This window comes from Mugil cephalus, chromosome 17, assembly GCF_022458985.1.
Source record: "Mugil cephalus isolate CIBA_MC_2020 chromosome 17, CIBA_Mcephalus_1.1, whole genome shotgun sequence".
In the NCBI taxonomy this organism is placed as follows: domain Eukaryota; kingdom Metazoa; phylum Chordata; class Actinopteri; order Mugiliformes; family Mugilidae; genus Mugil; species Mugil cephalus.
In genome coordinates this window covers 22,883,245-22,901,156 of record NC_061786.1, presented here as the reverse complement: position 1 = coordinate 22,901,156, position 17,912 = coordinate 22,883,245, and the positions used below count along the sequence as shown (strand labels likewise).

The 17,912-nt window shown below is 41.9% G+C and overlaps 1 protein-coding gene across 1 annotated transcript in view; it reads right to left on the bottom strand.

The window, feature by feature from the left end:
- Window positions 1-17,912, bottom strand: part of syne2b (spectrin repeat containing, nuclear envelope 2b) — a 136,334-nt gene that overhangs the window by 57,351 nt on the left and 61,071 nt on the right. The window contains 21 exon segments of the mRNA XM_047611357.1: window positions 310-450; window positions 1,837-1,902; window positions 2,315-2,446; window positions 3,260-3,385; window positions 4,326-4,436; window positions 4,519-4,671; window positions 5,302-5,415; window positions 5,516-5,701; window positions 5,791-5,928; window positions 6,575-6,751; window positions 7,280-7,420; window positions 8,000-8,155; window positions 9,874-10,033; window positions 10,962-11,224; window positions 11,399-11,602; window positions 11,678-11,822; window positions 12,590-12,869; window positions 13,450-15,521; window positions 15,655-15,896; window positions 16,673-16,828; window positions 17,364-17,597. Of these exon segments, the coding sequence (XP_047467313.1) occupies window positions 310-450; window positions 1,837-1,902; window positions 2,315-2,446; window positions 3,260-3,385; window positions 4,326-4,436; window positions 4,519-4,671; window positions 5,302-5,415; window positions 5,516-5,701; window positions 5,791-5,928; window positions 6,575-6,751; window positions 7,280-7,420; window positions 8,000-8,155; window positions 9,874-10,033; window positions 10,962-11,224; window positions 11,399-11,602; window positions 11,678-11,822; window positions 12,590-12,869; window positions 13,450-15,521; window positions 15,655-15,896; window positions 16,673-16,828; window positions 17,364-17,597 (5,397 nt within the window).

Below are 17,912 nucleotides of genomic sequence, written 5' to 3'. Positions count from 1 at the left end.
CACGGTTTCTAGAAGACACTAGAAGGTCTGGAAAAGGTTTCAGAAGATAAAAGACAACGTTTATTCAGTTAGAGGCGGCTGAATCCAGACAACTCTGGAAGAAGTTCTAGGCTTTGAGACGACAAGAGGAACCGACAGATCTAAATCTAGGAACACATGGTTTCTAGAAGACGCTGGAAGTTCGAGGATGGGTTTCAGAAAATAAATGACGAGGTTTATTCGATCTGAAGCAGCTGAATCCAGACAACTCTGGGAGAGGCTCTGAGACGTGGAGAGGAAGTGAAAGCTCTAGATGCAGATCTAGATCTAGGAGACTACACATTTCTGCTGGGAGCCAGAGCTGGATGTGGAGGAGGATGTTTTTACCATGCTCTCTGACTGGGACTGAGTCGTGACTGTGCCCAGGGGTTTTGATAAAGCTTCTGATGGACTTGCTTCCTTGGTGTCGTCCTGAAGAAACATGAGCAGGGTTAGAAGATCAGTCGGTGAGTCAAGTTAAAAATAGTTCGTCACAGGTTCATCACACAGTTACTCGGACACACCGTTAAAGAATTATGTCACATGATGTTAAAGACGTTAGCTTGAACAACAAAGAATTTACCAAGAAAAACATTCCCTCAATCAGGGAAACTTTTGTTCACATTTTTGGACAAATGGTAAAAATGTTCATATTATTAAATATACATTTATAATCGAGATGAATTAAAAGATGATGCACATGTGATATTAACCTTTAATTTCGACATTTCTTTCCATTTCGTCTTTAAACAGGAAGTAGTTTTTTGAAAAAAATGTGTCCTCATTTGTGGACACTGGGATTATTTCACTGTATATTTTAATAAAATATGTAAAAAAATATAAAACTGAACATGTCTGTGCAAAGACAGAATTGTCTCAACGTCCTCAGTCGAGTTCTTGCTAATTAGTGAAGTTATAGCTCGTTACTACTGACAGAAATTGCCTGTGATGTTAAAATAGAAAAGTTAATAATCATGAATAAACAAGTTTAAACTGTTAAATCTGATGAGGTTTTGTTCCTTGTTCACTTTTGTTACGTGATCGGCTGCAGAATGAATCAGCTGGAATGACGCTGTCATGTTTTTACACCAACTAGTGTCGAGTTACGAAGATAAAAGTTTAAATGAGCTGCAGCAAAACTAAAACTTAACGTCCCCATATGAGGACGCAGGGTATCAGGAGGTTATTGCCAACAAATCCCATATAAACATAAAAAATATATGATGCATATATTAATATAGTTTGATTCCTGGTTAGCCACATGTTTGCTTTATTTGTACATCTGCATTTTGTTAAATAAAAGCAAAATTATCAGCCTTTGCTCAAACTCCACTCATCACATATGTTTACAAAAACAGATTAAAGACTTTTACCTGAATTCTTTACAGTTAACTCTCAGTTTTTTTCTTACAACACAACTTACAACTTTTAAGTTTTTTCCATTTTTTTTATTCGAATATATAGCTTTTTCTTAGTTATCTTTATTTAATATTATGTGGCGCTGATACACCAGGTGAACTTCCTGTGTACATTGTACATTTGGCAAATAAACAGATTCTGATCAGTTAAACTTCATCCTCCGTTTTTCAAGTTAATTTTCTTTACTTGCAGAAGTTCGTTACTTTGGAATTCACATTTTCATTCAGCAAAAACATCATCATTTTTCGAGTTACACTAAAACATTTAAATTTGTAGTCGATGGAGTTGTTTGTTATTTACTTTTTTTATTATAATTTCTTTATGTATCTTTAAATATATACATATGTCTATGTTATTTTCTCTGTATTATGATGCAAATCAATAAATATACACATGTACCTGTTCATCTCGGACTGAGCTTTGTCCGACGGCAGCTTCAGACTCTCCTGAGACGACCGGAGGCTCCTGACAGCAACAATAGTAGAAATTATAAAAACCAAAACTGGCTGCGAGAGAAAATAAACTAAAAACTAAAACCAAACCCTAAGTGGCCAGCGTCGCCAGACAGGTTAGACAGGCCGATAGCGCCCTCTAGAGGAAGAACAACACCCAGACAGGGACGGGGGGGTTGACGGTTAAAAGAGGAAAGCTGGAGGTTTAAGCGTGAGGATGAGGAGCGTAATGAGCGAGGAGGCGGTAGTGGAGGTGGAAGGAACCCGGTCAGAGATTAGTCGTGGGAGAAGCTGGACTTGTTGGAGCTTGTGACGATGTCAGGATCAGTCGTGTGGTCTCAGATGAGCCATTGTTAGGAAATCTTACTAATCGTGCATGACCCAGGATAAAGTAGATAAGACGAGCGGCTCTCGGTCTCCGTTACCTCTGGTGAAATGCTCAGGAAAGCATCCCAGAGCCACCACATAAGACCTGCTCCTCCTCCTCCACCTTGGTCCATTCTCTGCTCCTCCCCGGCTCCTTGAGCCCGGAGCTCACCTGGAGGCTCCTGCTGCTGCTGACAGGTAAAACATGCTCATGGGCACAGTCGCCAGGGGGAGGAAGCCAAAAGCAAATATCTGAGACACTGAGCTCCATCAGAGGACTGGAGTTATATGACGTTATATAACCCCCCGGTGGGGCCCAGTGTCCCCGGACGTGGACTTTTGACAGTATGTACTCAACACATACTCACAAAGGTTTACACATGAATTAGTTGCACGACACATGCACAGGAAACACGGGGATTCGTTAAAGGCTGGTTTACAGACTGGGCTCCATGCATGTGACGTGCAGTTTATATTCAATAGAATAATCTGGGGATTATTCTCTGACGTTGGATTAACACCCTGATCTGGTCTGGTCTGGTCTCATCTGGTCTCTAGAGTCCAGGTGTGAACACTGATCTGGTGTCAGTCCACATGTGGAGAAGGAACCATGTGACCTCATTCATTCATTCATTCATTCATTCATTCCTTCCTTCATTCCTTCCATCCTCCCTCCCTCCCTCCTGGTTCTGGTCCAGTGGTAGGTAGAGATCCATTAGAGACAGAAGCTGATACATTATTCTACTGACCACATGGTGGCGCTGCAGCTGATTTACACACAGACTGAGATCAGACCTGAAGTTCTGGCTGAGGACGAATTAATGGAGACACGTTTTTAATTCATGAACAGACCAGGTGAGATCAGACTGATCAGGATCAGATGTTAATTCAAGGTGTGAACTCTGATGTTCGGAAGTTTTGTTTTTTTTAAGAACCAAGACGTGGAGACTTGGAGACGTGGAGACGTGGAGACGAGAGGACGGAGGATCCCTGGCGTCTCTTACCTGGACGCTCTCAGTTTTCTGTCTCTGCTCAGGTGAGGACGGCTCCACAGTCATCAGCGTGGCCCCAGACCTCCTCAGAACGTCCTCCTCTACGTGGACTATTCTGATCTGACCCAGTTCGCTCTTCTGACAGAGACAGATCATAGAGTTACACTAAATACTCAGACTAAATAATAACACGACATGTACTTTACAGCAGTAAATATAAAGTCTCTCCTTAACCCTCAGGGACATTTTTGTCCATTTGGAAAAAATGTTCTTCTTCATTTTGGCTGTTAGTGCATATGACACAATTTATTTGTAACAAAGTGAATCTCTACACAAATTTTGAAATTAAAATAAACAGATTAGGTCAACAGAGCCACATAAAAAAATTTAATACACTCTTGTAACCTTAGTGGACAAAAACGTCCAAAAACTGCAATAAAACACAATTGATTCATATTATTTTTCTGATTTTTTTCTGCATAAATCTGTTAAAACCACTTCAGCACTTTAAAAAACTACCGGAATTTATAATTTTGAGGGTTTTAACCCTTTAAATGTCAGTTTGATTACTTAAAGTCAATGTTGTTATTTTTTGAGAAAACAAACAAACAAAAAAGACATGACAAATAAGCTATTTTCCATAAAACTGATGTTCTTTTCAAATCATTATTGAGTATGACTAAGATTATCTAAAGTACTTCCTGGATTGTATTATTAGTTTTTGTGTAGTATCAGATTTAAAACTTCCATTATAACTGAATGTTTTAATCGCTCAGCCGTGACACAATAAAATCATTCATTCTGCATCATTAGGGTCAAATCCGTCACTTTTTTCCACTAAAATCAGCTGTTTTCCAATTACAGGTCCTATGAATAAAATATTTGTTATTTAATTTGTTTTTGTGCTTGTGTTATTGAGCTTATAATAAAAAATAAATTCTTTAACTACCATTCTTTAACCCTAAACCCCCTGAATGAACAGCCTGTTTCAGTTCAATTGTTGTTTTCAATAAATGTAATTTTTTAGTATCTCTAAATTATCAGTACGTTTATTGTTTCATGTCCTCTTTAAACTCACCTCAGCCTCCTCAGAACTAGATTTCTGGACCCGTGACGTCGTCTTTTTGTCCGACAGAGATTTAACTTGAACAGGAGTCGGAGGCAACTGGATGAACAAAGCTGGTACTTTCTAAAAAAACAAAAACAAAAGAGTTCAGCGACATTTTCAAAGTCTAGTTAAACTTCCTGGTGGATTTTATACATGAACCGACCTTTTCCAGTTCCAGCAGCAGAGTCTGGAGCTGGTCTACGACACTGAAGACGGTCAGAGTCTCCTCTGCTCTGTCTGGAAGACAAAGACCTGGTTTACACTTCTGGATCTCAGCCACCGTCCTCCTCATCGACTGGATCCTCTGCTCAACCTCCTGCATCAGAACGAGAGGAAAAGAGAAAGATCAAGCGGTACTTTATGTCAAACACACAGGAATGGACACAATATAAATAACACTAAATAATAAAATGTAAATAAAAAGAATATTTTATATTATAATTAGATATTTATTGCAAAAACTATAATAAAATAAAAAATCCCACCATATTATAGATCAATAATATATGTTATTATTTGCTTCCTGTCAGTAAAATTAATAATAAATAAATAAAAAATACAAGAATAACAATAAATAAATAACAGTAAACATCCAGTGAAAGTCAAACACCCTCTTCATTTCTGTACCTTGTAAAAATCCTCACAAACTGAAATACAATAAGTCCTCCTTGTTATATTCTGTAGATATATCTTTGAATTTTATGAGTCTTAACTGTAAGAATAATGAGTTTGTGTCCTGTCCCATGAATAATCTTGTTTTCTTTTCTAATTATTGCCCCAGACTGCAATTTAAATCTCAAATTCAGCCTTAAAAATCTGATTCCATTTACTCTTCCAATACTAACCCCTCCAACTGAATATCACGCTGTGATTACCAAGAAGTATTATTCTCTTTCTGTTCAGGTTTAATGATTTCTGTTTAATTTTAATTTATTCAGTCCGGTACCTTTAACCTGTCCTCTCGGGGGCTGGGGAAAGTCTCTGGAGAAGCCAGTAAGTTCTTCAGTTCAGCCACATCAGCCTCCATCCGCTTCACCTCACTCTCGATGGCCTCCACCTCCTAGAAACCAGGGAATGAACAGACATGACAGAATTAGACGTTTTCAGGAACTAAACATGGAGAAGTTGTAGATTGGACCAGAACCAGAACAAGGTCTCACAGCAGCAGCGTGTTCCAGCTGAGACAGAGGAGCCGTGAAGCCGTCCTGAACCTCGGCCACCTGCCGATCGGCTTCCAGCAGCTGCTCCTGCAGAGCTGTGATGTCATAAACCTGCGACATTTCCTTCAGGACGGAGCTGAAGCCCTGCAGAGTGTTTCGGATCTGGGCCGAGTCGCCCAGCACCATCTGCACCGAGAGGAAACTCAAAGAGGTCAGAGGGACACCGGGTGGAGACGCATCGACCTGAAATCTGAAAGCGTGTGACTGGTACAGACCTGCAGAGCGTGGACGTGGCTGCTCAGACATTTAGCGCTGGTGTAGCTGCAGGGAGCAGAGAGCCACGACTGAGCCTCCACCATCCAGCTCTTAGAGCTTTTAATCATCTCCTGATGCTCCTGGAGCCACGAGTGAATCTGAGCAGAAACATTAGAACAAACGTCTCAGACACAGGAAACATGAATGAGTCTTTAACGAGACCCTGGACTCAAGCAACGAGGTCACATGTGTCCAAGACATCGACTGTTCAGACTATGGACAAACACATTGTGACGTCAAACACTGGATTCTGAACCTCAGATATGAAGCCTGAAGTGGGCGGAGCCTGCGGTCACATGGTTGGTTGTGCCAATTCCCTTAATTATGCATAATTTTAAACCTTAATAAAAAAAAAAAAGTACAGTTGTGATGAATAGTGAAATAAACTATTGAGACCAAAATGTTTTAGGTCTATGGGACTTCGCTTGTTTCTGGAGCCTCTAGTGCTGCAGTTTTTTTGTACTATTGGATGGTTCCTGGTTCCTGGTTCCTGGTCCCAGGTCCCAGACCACCTCCACAAGTGGACTGACACCAGATCAGTGTTCACACCTGGACTCCAGAGACCAGATCAGGATGGATTTTAATGAAAACTCTTTAAAAGGTTCCTTGAGTTTACATACGAATCTTTGGCCACCGGCAGCGTTTCAGATAAAAACCTGGACCAGACCCATGTTCATGTCAACTTTTATCGGACTGAGAGACACTTCGCCAGGAATCAGACGTAGGACACTGACGGTTGCTGACCTTGCTGAGGAGCGTGGTCCTCTGCTCCGCCTGTTTGGCCAGGAGAGAGTGGAGCTGCTGGACCTCCACCAGTCTGTCTGCGAGGACCAGCGTCTCCTCGGGATTCTCCAGGTCCTGCATGTCCACCTCCAGAGCCGCCAGGCTGGAGTGCCACACGTCCAGCTCGTCCCACACTCGCTGGACACAGGTGGACATTAATTAATTAATTATTATGTGTGTTTGAATAAAAGTATTTAAAACTTCAGGTGGATATTGTGACGTTTTTAACCTCCGGAGACTTGACTATTATACTGAGTGAAATTATCCGTGTCCACACATGAGGACGTACATTTTTCTTCAAAAAACGACTTAATGTTCAAAGATGATATTAGGTTTTTATAGCTATTAGGTCCCACTGATCCCAAATAAAGAGAAATGTTAAATATTAAATATGTAAACTAAACTAAAGCTCAGGTCTCAGGTTAAATAGAATCTCAAACAGTGGGTTAAAAAAAAAAGAATCAATGTTCGATTATTTTGTTTGTTTTTTACATGTTTGAAATAAACTAAACAAACTAAACTAATTGTAATTTTAATTAATCATTTTAATGCGTCTACTAATGTCTTTCTATCTGTCAGCGAGGTTTTGCTGATTTACAGTTTTCACATCACAACAGTATGTTAAAGATGAATATTCTCCTCCTCCTCCTCCTGGTCTCCACCCACCTTCTGTGTGAACTTTGCTTCGATCACGCTGGGGCTCCTCTGTTCCAGTCTGCTCTGGACCGATGTGAGTCCGGCCTGGATCTCAGACAGCTTTGCTCCGAGCCTGTGGACCGGGCCGCTCTTCTCCACGGCCGCCCCGACCTGACGGACCAACCAGGGACAAACATCAACACTCAAACCGAACTCTGAGTCAGTCGCGCTGCTGTAAATGATGCTGTTTGAAAGAAGAACTCTGAGATCAGATGCTAACAGATGCTAACAGCTAGCATGGCTGTTTGGTTCTGTTCATATCGACCTATAAAACTAAACCTGCTGCTCTAGTGGGTGTTAATAAGTTTTAGCAGATCAGTAACAGATGATTTTAACATTCTAGTTAAATCAAACCTTTCAAGACTCTGCTGCGTTAATTACCTTAATTACTTGAAGTTGGCAACATAACTTCTCTGTTGTTTGCTAACTTGTTTCATCTATGATCTTAATTCTGTGCAAATTGGTCACGTACGTAATTTGTGAAGTAAAAATAACACTGCAAATTACCTGAATCATATTTCTCAGTGTGAATCGCGCTTTTTCGATACTTTAGTTTGATATTTTTGCAGGAAATAAATCCCGTCTTATATTCGGGTCAATACGGTAATTTCACATTTTCAATCAACAGCATCATCAGGTAAATTTAAAGTTTGAATCTTCATGTAGTTTTATTTATTTATTTTTTTGTACCTTCGCTTCTACTTGGTGCATTGACTTAGTGACTTCCTTCACTTGGCCGTCGATGTCGACTGGAACTGGCGTGTACACGTCTGAGTATTTCTTCTTCACGTCCTCCATGATGCGCCGCAGCAAAGCCTTCTGGGAGCACAGCTGACTGTGGACTTCCTGACACCACAGAGAGAAAAGCAAAGAAACTAAGTCTATTAAAGGTCTTTAGGATTCCTACAGGAACAGGGCTAGAGATGAATATATAACTAAATAAATAAATAAATATATATACACACACAGTTTAACAGGAAACATAACTAACCCTAAACCTTCACACACATTTTCTGTTATTTTATTCATATTTTAAAAATTCTAAGAAAAATATTAAAAGTTATATTAAAATATTTGTATTTCTTAAATAATAAAAAAATATGTGATTTTATTTATTTTTATTCTTATTGTCTTCATTTGTTGAATTACACTATTTGACCCTCGTCTCCTAAATTATTTTAAATAATTAGTTTGTCCTAACTATGACATATTTTTAAATTTTATTTATCTTTACTTTTATTTGTTTGCTTGCTTTTATCTTGTGTCTTCATTAATGTATTATTATTATTATTTATATAACAATAATAATCATAATCATCATAATATATTAGTGAAGACACAAGATAAATTTTGTCTTTTTCAGCAAAACCACAAACAGGGCAAATAAAAGTAAAGATCAAATCTACATAATAATTCATTAATTTACTAAAACATTGAACATATTATAATATTATTGCATGTTGTTTGTATTATTATTATATATATTTGTCTATATATTTTTTCCTCTCTCACACAGTGTTTAACCTACATGTTGTGTTTTGTCTCTGTCCTGTAAGTGTTAGTTTGTCTTCAGTAAAAAGCAGATTGTGTTTTCACTCTTTCACCAACATCAATGATATTTTTGTCATTTTTCTGAAACTTTTCACGTTTAACACATCTGAACTATTGTTTAGGAATAAGTCGACTTTAACTATCGATCTACTATAAATAAAACCCCTTTTTTTCTCTCAATCTTTTCATCCTCTTCGATTCCTTCATTTGAACAGTAGTTAAGAAACTAATTTCCCCTCAACCAGCGACTACTTCGCATTAATAACCTGCATTTAAGAAGCTAAAAGATGAATCTTTGGTTCTGTACCTGTGTGAAAGCGTCCGGCGCTCAGGGACGTGCATCTCGTTATCTACTATGAGAAACTGAGCTGGTTTGTGAGCTCGACACAAAGGAAGAGAGGGAGGACGGGAGCTGAGACTTTACAGGAGACAGGAATGTGTTGTTTGCAGCTTTCGCCGTGAGGAAAAAACTGGAAGAAGAAGCCGTTTGAGCTCTGGGTGTTTGTGACTTTTTAATTAGTCCTGTAGTTTTTGTTTTATGAGTCAGAATGAAACGTGCACGTTCTAGGAAAGTGTGAGAAAACGTTTCTGTTGTTTCTGATGGTTAAATTCAAGTTTGCACTGAAGTTTGAGTAAAAGAAATGTCCTCACAAGTGTGGAAGCGGATGAGTGTGTGTGTGTTGATGAAATGACTTGGACACAGAGGCCACCTGGAAGATCCACTTACAGCCCAGAACAAAAGGAGTCTGGTACAAGAGGAGGGCAGAGGGGGGGTGAGTGTGTGTTTGTGTGTGTGTTTGTAGTGAAAACGCTGTGTGAGTGGCTGCGTTTGTTGGCCTCCGCTCAGGTTTCAGGACAAAGGGCAAAGAGGTTGTCGGTTGTTGAGGTCGAGGACAAACATGTTGTATTTACTGGGCTCACACAGAACCAAACCTCTGTGAAGCTGCAGGGAATCTGTTAGCGAGTAGCTAGTAGCTATTAGCTAGTACTCGTAGCCTTAGACCGAGTCCCACCTGCAGCTGCTTGGTGCTGCCGCTCTGCTCCATCTCCACCAGGAGAACATCTGCAGCCTCCAGCCAAACCCGGACCTCCTGCAGCTCCTCCCGGATCTTCTCCCGCTCCTCCAGCTCCAGCCTGGCTGCCAGCAAACCCTCCCTGCTCCTCTGCTTCACACTGTGATCAAACACAGATCAAACACCCGGGGAATTTAAACAGATTTATAACCTTTACAGCTTCACTTATAGACGCTACGCACTGACGTCACTTATTCCTCTGAGTGGTGAAAACACAGTGAAATGTTTCAGTAAATACAGAGACCAGGAAAATGTGAAATGTGAACTTATCAGATCAAATTAAGGACAAGTGGACTCAACAATGATCCACATTAAATGGTTTGATAAAGTGTTTTAGCCTCAGTTTCAGTTAGTTTTAGTTCATTTCAAAAGATTAAAGATACCCTCTATTCAAGAAGCAAACAAAGCAACACATTGGACGATCATATTTGTGACACATGTCACATATTCATGGGCTGATCTCAACAGTGATGATTATTATGTGCAGGTTAATTAATGTTGTTTTGTTTTGCCTGTCCATGTTTTTTATTGTTTTGACTTAAGTTGATGACCTTAGACTTTTGTAAAGTTCATTGTAAGTTTTCTAGTATTATTTGTTCTTTATGTGTCTTTTTAATGCATCTTTTTAAACTGTATTGTTTTAATGTCCTTATAAATAAATGAATAAATAAGCGAGAGACCTAATCTAAGGCATCGTTCCTCTAAGTGGTTTATGGAGCAGCAGCATCTTCATCAACCAATCAGAGCTCTGGACTCCAGCTGTGTTTGAGTAAATGCTGCATGATGCATCAGAGTCTTTGCTCCAAAATGTTCATGAACAACGCTCAGTTCATTTTGTCCTAAATAGGATTTTTAGTGCAAAAAGGCTGGATTGATGAGAGGTTAAATAAATCTCATCTAACTACTTTACTAGTTGCACATATTTAAACAAAAATGAACCCTGAAAGATAAAAATAAATAAAATGTGACTCATCAGACACAAACTAAGCGACTCTAGATATGAACCGTTCAATCCGACATCGTCCCACCTGCAGTACTGGTCCTGCATCGCCTGCAGCTGCTGACACATGGGGATGGGCGGAGCCTGCTCCAGGTGGGCGGGGACACTCAGTAACCTGGCGGCGCGCAGCTCCAGAGCAGAGAGGGCTCGGTGTTCGCAGTCCAGTCTGTCCTGGTACTGTTCCCAGGAGTGCAGCAGGTCCTGCAGCTCCTCGGTGGAGGCCTTAACGGAGCTGGAGCCACAGGGAAGCTCAGCCTCCACCTGCCCCAGAACCACAGAGGCTTCCTCCACCTGAGAGGAGGAGGAGGAGGACACGGTTACAACATTTCATGGGACGTGTTAGAATGATGAATAATCAGCCATAGATATTTCTGACACTGCAGGAATAGAAGTAGCAGTAAAATAGCAGTTGTTCTTGAATAAAAATGTCAGTGAATGTGAAGGTAACAGGAGGTTTTAACTCACGCTCTTTGAGATGTGGCTCCACTCTAGGATTCTGTGTTTGCTTCGTGCCTTCAGCTCCGGCGTGCAGCGATGTAATCTTAACACCCGCCTCCAGACTCCAGCCACCGAGGACTCCCTGGCTCCAGCACAGCTCTGCTCCGGGCACCACTCCCTCAGCTCCTCCAGGCGCCTCAGCAGCACCTCCACCTCCTCCTCACACAGAGCCTGGACACAGATTATTAAGTCAGGGTTTAATTTTCGTGTCCACGATTAAAGCAAAGAGGGCGGCGTCGTACGTACTCTGAGCTCTTCCTCCTGCTCGGCACAGTCGTCCAGACAGGTGGGTTTCTGAGAGACACACTGGAGGAGTCGGTTCTCTGCTCGCTCCAAACTCTGGACGATCTCATCCTGGTACTCGGTGTAAGTTATGTACTGTTCTGCACACCTGAAAGACAACGTTTTAAAGCTTTTTAAATCAAAGATATAATTAGAGATGTTCACATAAAGGTTTTCTGAAACTCAATCCCATCGTGTTCTTTTAATATCGAGCATCAGCTGATTCAAGTCACAACAACCTATAAACTCCCAAAGGATCTTCTTCAGTTTGTTGTTGTTTTTCTTCTTTAGTTTGATCTTCCTCTACTTCACTTTGTTCTTCTTTAATTTGTTCTTCTTTATTTTGATCTTCCTGAGTTGGTTCTTCATCTTCTTCTTTAGTTTGATCTTCCTCTACTTTATTTTGTTCTTCTTCCTTAGTTTGTTTTTCGTCTTCTTCTTTAGTTTGACCTTCATCTACTTCACTTTGTTCTTCTTTAATTTGTTCTTCTTTAATTTGATCTTCTTTAATTTGTTCTTCTTTAATTTGATCTTCTTTAATTTGATCTTCCTGAGTTGGTTCTTCATCTTCTTCTTTAGCTTGTTCTTCTTTATTTTGATCTTCCTGAGTTGGTTCTTCATCTTCTTCTTTAGCTTGTTCTTCTTTAGTTTGTTCTTCGTCTTCTTCTTTAGTTTGACCTTCATCTACTTCAGTTCGATCAGTTTCTTGGAGCCAGACGTGTTGACAGTACATGGATGTGGTTCTGGTTTATAACAGACCTAAAACAAATAACTACAAAAAATCTCGCCAATCCAGTTCGATCATTTTAAAAGTGCATGAATCTGCTCTGACATCCCGAGTTAAAATGAGAAGCAGGACGCTTCTGAGCTCATTACCTGCAGAGTCGCTCCAGTCGTACGTGGCCCTGCGCTTGGAGAGTGGACATCCTCACCAGGAGCTGGCTCAGAATATTCTCCAGGAGCTGCTCCGCCTTCTGAGGCGACAGGTAAGGATGCAGAGCGACGTAGTCCTGGAGCTTCACCACGTAGTTCTGGAACTGCTGCTGCACCAGGGCCAGGGCCTGTTGGGTGTCCTCCAGGGAATCACAGCAGAGTCCGGCCGATCCATGCGGCGGCAGCAGAGACACCTCGATGTCCCTCAGGAACTGAGCTGCTTCTTAACAGCAGAGGTGTAGCTTCTCAGAGACGCCTTCGCCTGGGAGATGTTCTCCTGAAATATAAGGAAACACTTTTACAATTCATGCCAGAACAATTCTGTTATAGGTCTGTAAGAGCTCAGACGTCAAGGTGACGGAAAGATAAAAACGACAAAGGTAAAGAAAAGATTTCCACACAGTTGGATTTGTGCATTAGCTGATGAAGATCTTATGACTGAAAGCACAACATTAAAGTGTGTGGAATCTTTTCTTTACCATAAAGCAGTGCTTCTCAAAGTCTGGAGTCTGGAGTGCATCCCACTGGTCGGAAAATGGAGACGCACGGCAGGAAATATTCAATCTATTGCGTTAGCTCTTAGCGTTAGCATCTTTTAGTTTAGCTACATTGATCAGAACTAAAATGAACTAAATCTAACATTGCTGAGTCCAGTTGTCCTTGTCCTGTCTGATAATCCACATTTCTCCTGGTCTGAATTTACTGGGAATTTGCTCATTATTTAGTGAACTAAATTTCTAATTTTTTGTGTTTTTGGAAAGTAATTTCTAAACGAATTAAAGTATTTTAAAGTCAAACAGAACTTGCCATTTGTGAGTCACATTCACTGAGAACTGCTTTCTTCAGGTTTGTCAGATCTTGAAATCTACTTCTTAGTTTCCTTCCTTTCTTTTGCTCCAGAGCCTCCAGCGCTCTCATTCTCAACTCCACGGTCTTCTTCAAAAACACGACTCTCTTGTATTCTTTGTTAACCATCGCTTCATTCGGTTCTATCTCGGGAACTCTCTGAAGCTCTTGCTGGGTTCTCAAGAGGAAGAACTGAGCGTCCTTCTTCTCCGACTCGAGGTCCAGCTCCTTGAGGACGTCCCGCTCGATGATGCTGAGGTCGTTGTAGAGCGTCATCTCCCAGGTGTCGAGGTTCTTCTCGTTCTGTTTGAGTCTCTGTTGCTCGGCGGTCAGCTGTGACGGGTAGAGGTCACCGGAGACGGCCTGAAGTTTGAAGTAGGCCTCGTCAATCATTCCCTTAATCAGAGGAAACTGGACGAGGAGGCTCAGACAGATCTTGTACTTCTCTTCCAGGTCCCTGCTGTCTTGCTTGGTCTGGAGAACCTGCTCCTTAACGTTCTCCCTGAGGTCCTCCACACACTGCCTCATGTTCAGGTACCTCTCGTGATCTTTGGCTTTCGTTTCTAGGGAAACCATCGTTCTGTGGAGATCGGAAATGACTGAGTTCAGCTCTTTGGTCTTTCCCTGGGGAATCCAGGGCTGCAGAAGGTCGACCTGGGACTTGTGCTCCAGGATCATGTGTTTAAAAGGCTCCAAAGCTTGAAGGGACTCTCTCGTAATGGGGAACCTGTACCGGCTCAGATCCACCAACAACTGCCTCAGGCTCTTTTCAACGGTGACCAGGTGTCTCTTGCTTGAATCTACAGTCTGGATGAGTTCTTCCAACTCTTTTTTGTTGTCCTTCTCATAGCTGGTAATAGCTCTAATGTCCTGCTGGAGGTCGGTGAGCTTTTCAAACAGCTGACAGTTTTCTGTGACACTGAGTTCAGAGGCGATGTCTTTACTCTTCGTTAAGAGAGTCTCACAGACGGCGGCCTGCTTCTCCGCCTCAGACAAGGTCTCTTGGATGTGACGAAGTCTGCGATCGAGTTCGGTGGAGCTCCTGAGTTCGCTGTCTGCACCCCTGGACGCCTCCCTCTGCAGGTGGACCACAATCCAGGAGTCGAGGTCAGCAATCTGCTCCGAGAGCTTCTCTCTGGTCTGCAGTCCCGACTCGATCTCCTTCACAGCCCTGGACAGTTTGTCAGCGGTGGACATTGAGAGTTCTTCGAGGCATCCTAGAGACGTGTGCACCATGGGAACCTCTTCAGCCTGGTCCAGCTGTGGAAGGAACTCGGTCACCTCCTCCACCAGTGACTCCAGCTGCCCCTGTTTGCTCATCACCTCAGACTGCAGCTTCCTCAGGTCTCTGATCTGCCGGTGAACCTCCTCCGGGAGGAGAGCCACTCTCTTCCTCCGGCCCTCGATGTCGCTCTCTGTCTGCTTGGCCCAGGCAAAGCCGTCCCTCATCACCACGACGATTTTCTCCATGATGAGGTTGCTGCTGCTCTGGGTTTGGGAGGACACTTGCTCCTCTGTGCTGTTAAGTTTGTCTTTAACCTTCTGGAGTCCCTCGTTTATCTCCTTTGTGTCCGTTTCCCACATTGAGTTGAGAAGCAACTCCTCTGATAGCTGCTGTAAGTTAAGGAATCGTTGCTGGGAGGCTTTAACCTCCGCGTTCGCCTCCATCAGCAGCTGCGCCTTCTTGCAACTCCACCGAGTCCCTGAAGGAGACTTCGCTTCGAGGTCTTTGCTGATTTTTTCCAAGTCTTCATGCAGACCTGATAACTCTGACAGGAGGCTGCTGATCTTCTGAGAATGAGTGTTTGCGTGATGGAGCTTCCTGCCCACGCTTCTTTCCAGGGCACTCCACTTTTCTTGTAGTTTCTTCAGCTCACTCTTTGCGGTTGATCGGCCCGACCGACTCAGGTGGGGACACAACTTGGTATGGATCTCAAGCAACTCGCCGAGGACGGTCCGGTCCTCCTCCAGACTTCTCTGAAGGGAAAACAGCCGCTCTGCCTCCTTGGAGCTGCTCTCCTTCGGTGACCTGGAACAGATGAAAGGCAGATTTGTTTGTGGATAAAGAAAGTTGAGGATAAAGGAGTAAACCAGACTTAATTTCAAAGAATGATTCAACCGTAAGCATCAGAAATGGAAAAGCCTGTGAGAGGTGAACTCACGTGTTCACAGCATCCAGTTCTGCCATCTGACTGTTCAGTGTGCTCCTGGATGCTTGGACCTGTCTGCAGTAGTCGGTCACCAGCAGCAGCAGGGCCTCTTTGTTCTGGATGATAGCAGCTGCATCCTGAGCAGCGGTGCTCCACTGGTCCTCCAAATACTCCAGAGCATCCCTGTTGTGGGCGTCAGCTCCTCTCAGCTGGGAGACCAGTGACATCTGTTCCTGGGCAACTGCTCTGCACTCCTGCACTCAGAAAAACACACAACAAATTAGATCTGGAGTCTGGAGTTAGACTACTTTTGGTTTTACCTTCATATTTCATCTTAAAAACTCTTCACCTTGTTCCTTGTTTGGTTTCATTCTTCTCAGCACAACCTCAGATGTGTCATTCTACAATTATTTTTTCAATTTGACAAACTGTATTAACACATTGGATCTAAAACCAAACTAAAACCATCAAATTCCAGTAGGAACAAGTTAGATTTTTCACTGTGGAAAAACCACAAACATGTTGAACAAACCCTTTTTATAACTGCAAATAATGCAAATCTAAAGAGTAAATTTCAAAAGCTTCCAAACTAATTTAGCAAACAACAAAGTTATTTACAACTATTTATGTTAAAATGTAGGAAATGCATCACGTCTTTTTGTAAAACTGACTGGTTGATGCATAGGAAAGCGGCCGTCATGTTTAGCAATCTCCACTTGCACTATTAAGGAAAAAGTGCGTAAATTATTTATAATAAGTCTAGTTTTACTTGGCCTGTATTTAAAAACTGGTCTATAGTTTGAAGTTCGCACTTTCTGCAGAAGTTGAAACGTAGATTCAGTGAGGCTGCGTCTTGCTGCCAATTGCACAACTCTTTTGGGAAAATACATATTTGCAGTTTATTACCACCTCTAAAACAGGCTGGTACAGAAATACATATAAGATGCCCATTTCTAGAGGCACTTTGCCAGCGGCTGCTATAAATCTTTCTAAATATTTCTCTGGTGAGTCATGCAGCCTATAATCTCACCTGAACATCCTCCACCTGCAGGGCCATAGCTGCTGGATTGAGCACAACAGGGCGATTCTTGCAACTCAGGATATCAGACACGAGTCTGCACAGACGACCATTCAAATCACCGGTGGTAGTAATCAGAGAGTCCAGAGAATCTTCTGTCGGTTTACCCTAGACGCAGAAATGCATCAAAAAACAGGTGAAACATATGTTTCGGTCGTGAATTTACATCTTTAACCCAATGCAGCTATGGCCATATTTGGTACTGATATAAGACATACAACATTAAGGAAGAAAGGAAAACATACAAGCTTTTACGACGCTGTGGTTCCTGTGGTTTAGTGATTTGACACAATTAGAGAAAATAAAATACACTCTCTGGTGTTAAAGCACTTATGTGAACTTATAACTATACTCACTTAATAATCACTTGGGGGACATTTAGCATTGGTATTTGTGAGTGAATCCATGTGAAACATGTTTTACTTAGTGCACAACTGCAGCGTTTATGATGTAAAATGATGATATAAACTATGACGAATGTTAACGAGTTGACTACAATGTTATCTGATATGATGTTATTTGAATATTGGCCATTGAGCTGACTGTCTTCTAAAATGTGCATCCTTATCATGTGACTGAATAAGAGCCGATCTGATCTGAACTGATTTGTGGTTAAGTCAAAGTCAGACAGTAACTGTGATACCTCGATGAGCTGAGTGTTGGGTCCTGTTCCTGCCAGTAGCTGTATCTCAGTAAAGATGTTCCTGATAACAGATCCTTCAGGTTCCTCCAGAGCTGGTTTCTCAGTCTCAGCATCACCTCGTTCTGCGCCCTGAGGGGAGGATCCTTCCAAACGTGTTACCTCACCCGTGATCGTGTCAGGGGATGATTTCCGAGCCGCCTGCAGTGATGCTGGAGGAAGGCTGAACACCTGCTCCTTGTGTGGACATGAAACATAAGTATTAATTCAAGCAAAAAAATGTTTCCTCTGAGCAAAGAAAAGAAGCTTGTCTCTCTCCTTGAAACAGGTTTATCTCATTTGAATAGATGATAGAGCACCAAGTGTTCCTCCCTGTGACTTGAAAGGTATCTGTATGATGTATGAGGTAGCTCATATTCAACCCCTGGGCACTGAAACCTTTCATAGCACAGATACAGTGCAGCTTAAATGTATTTCTTCACTTTATGCAAAATGACTCAAAACAATGTCCTGAAAGAAGACAAAGGGGACCAAATGAAAGTTATTCAAGAA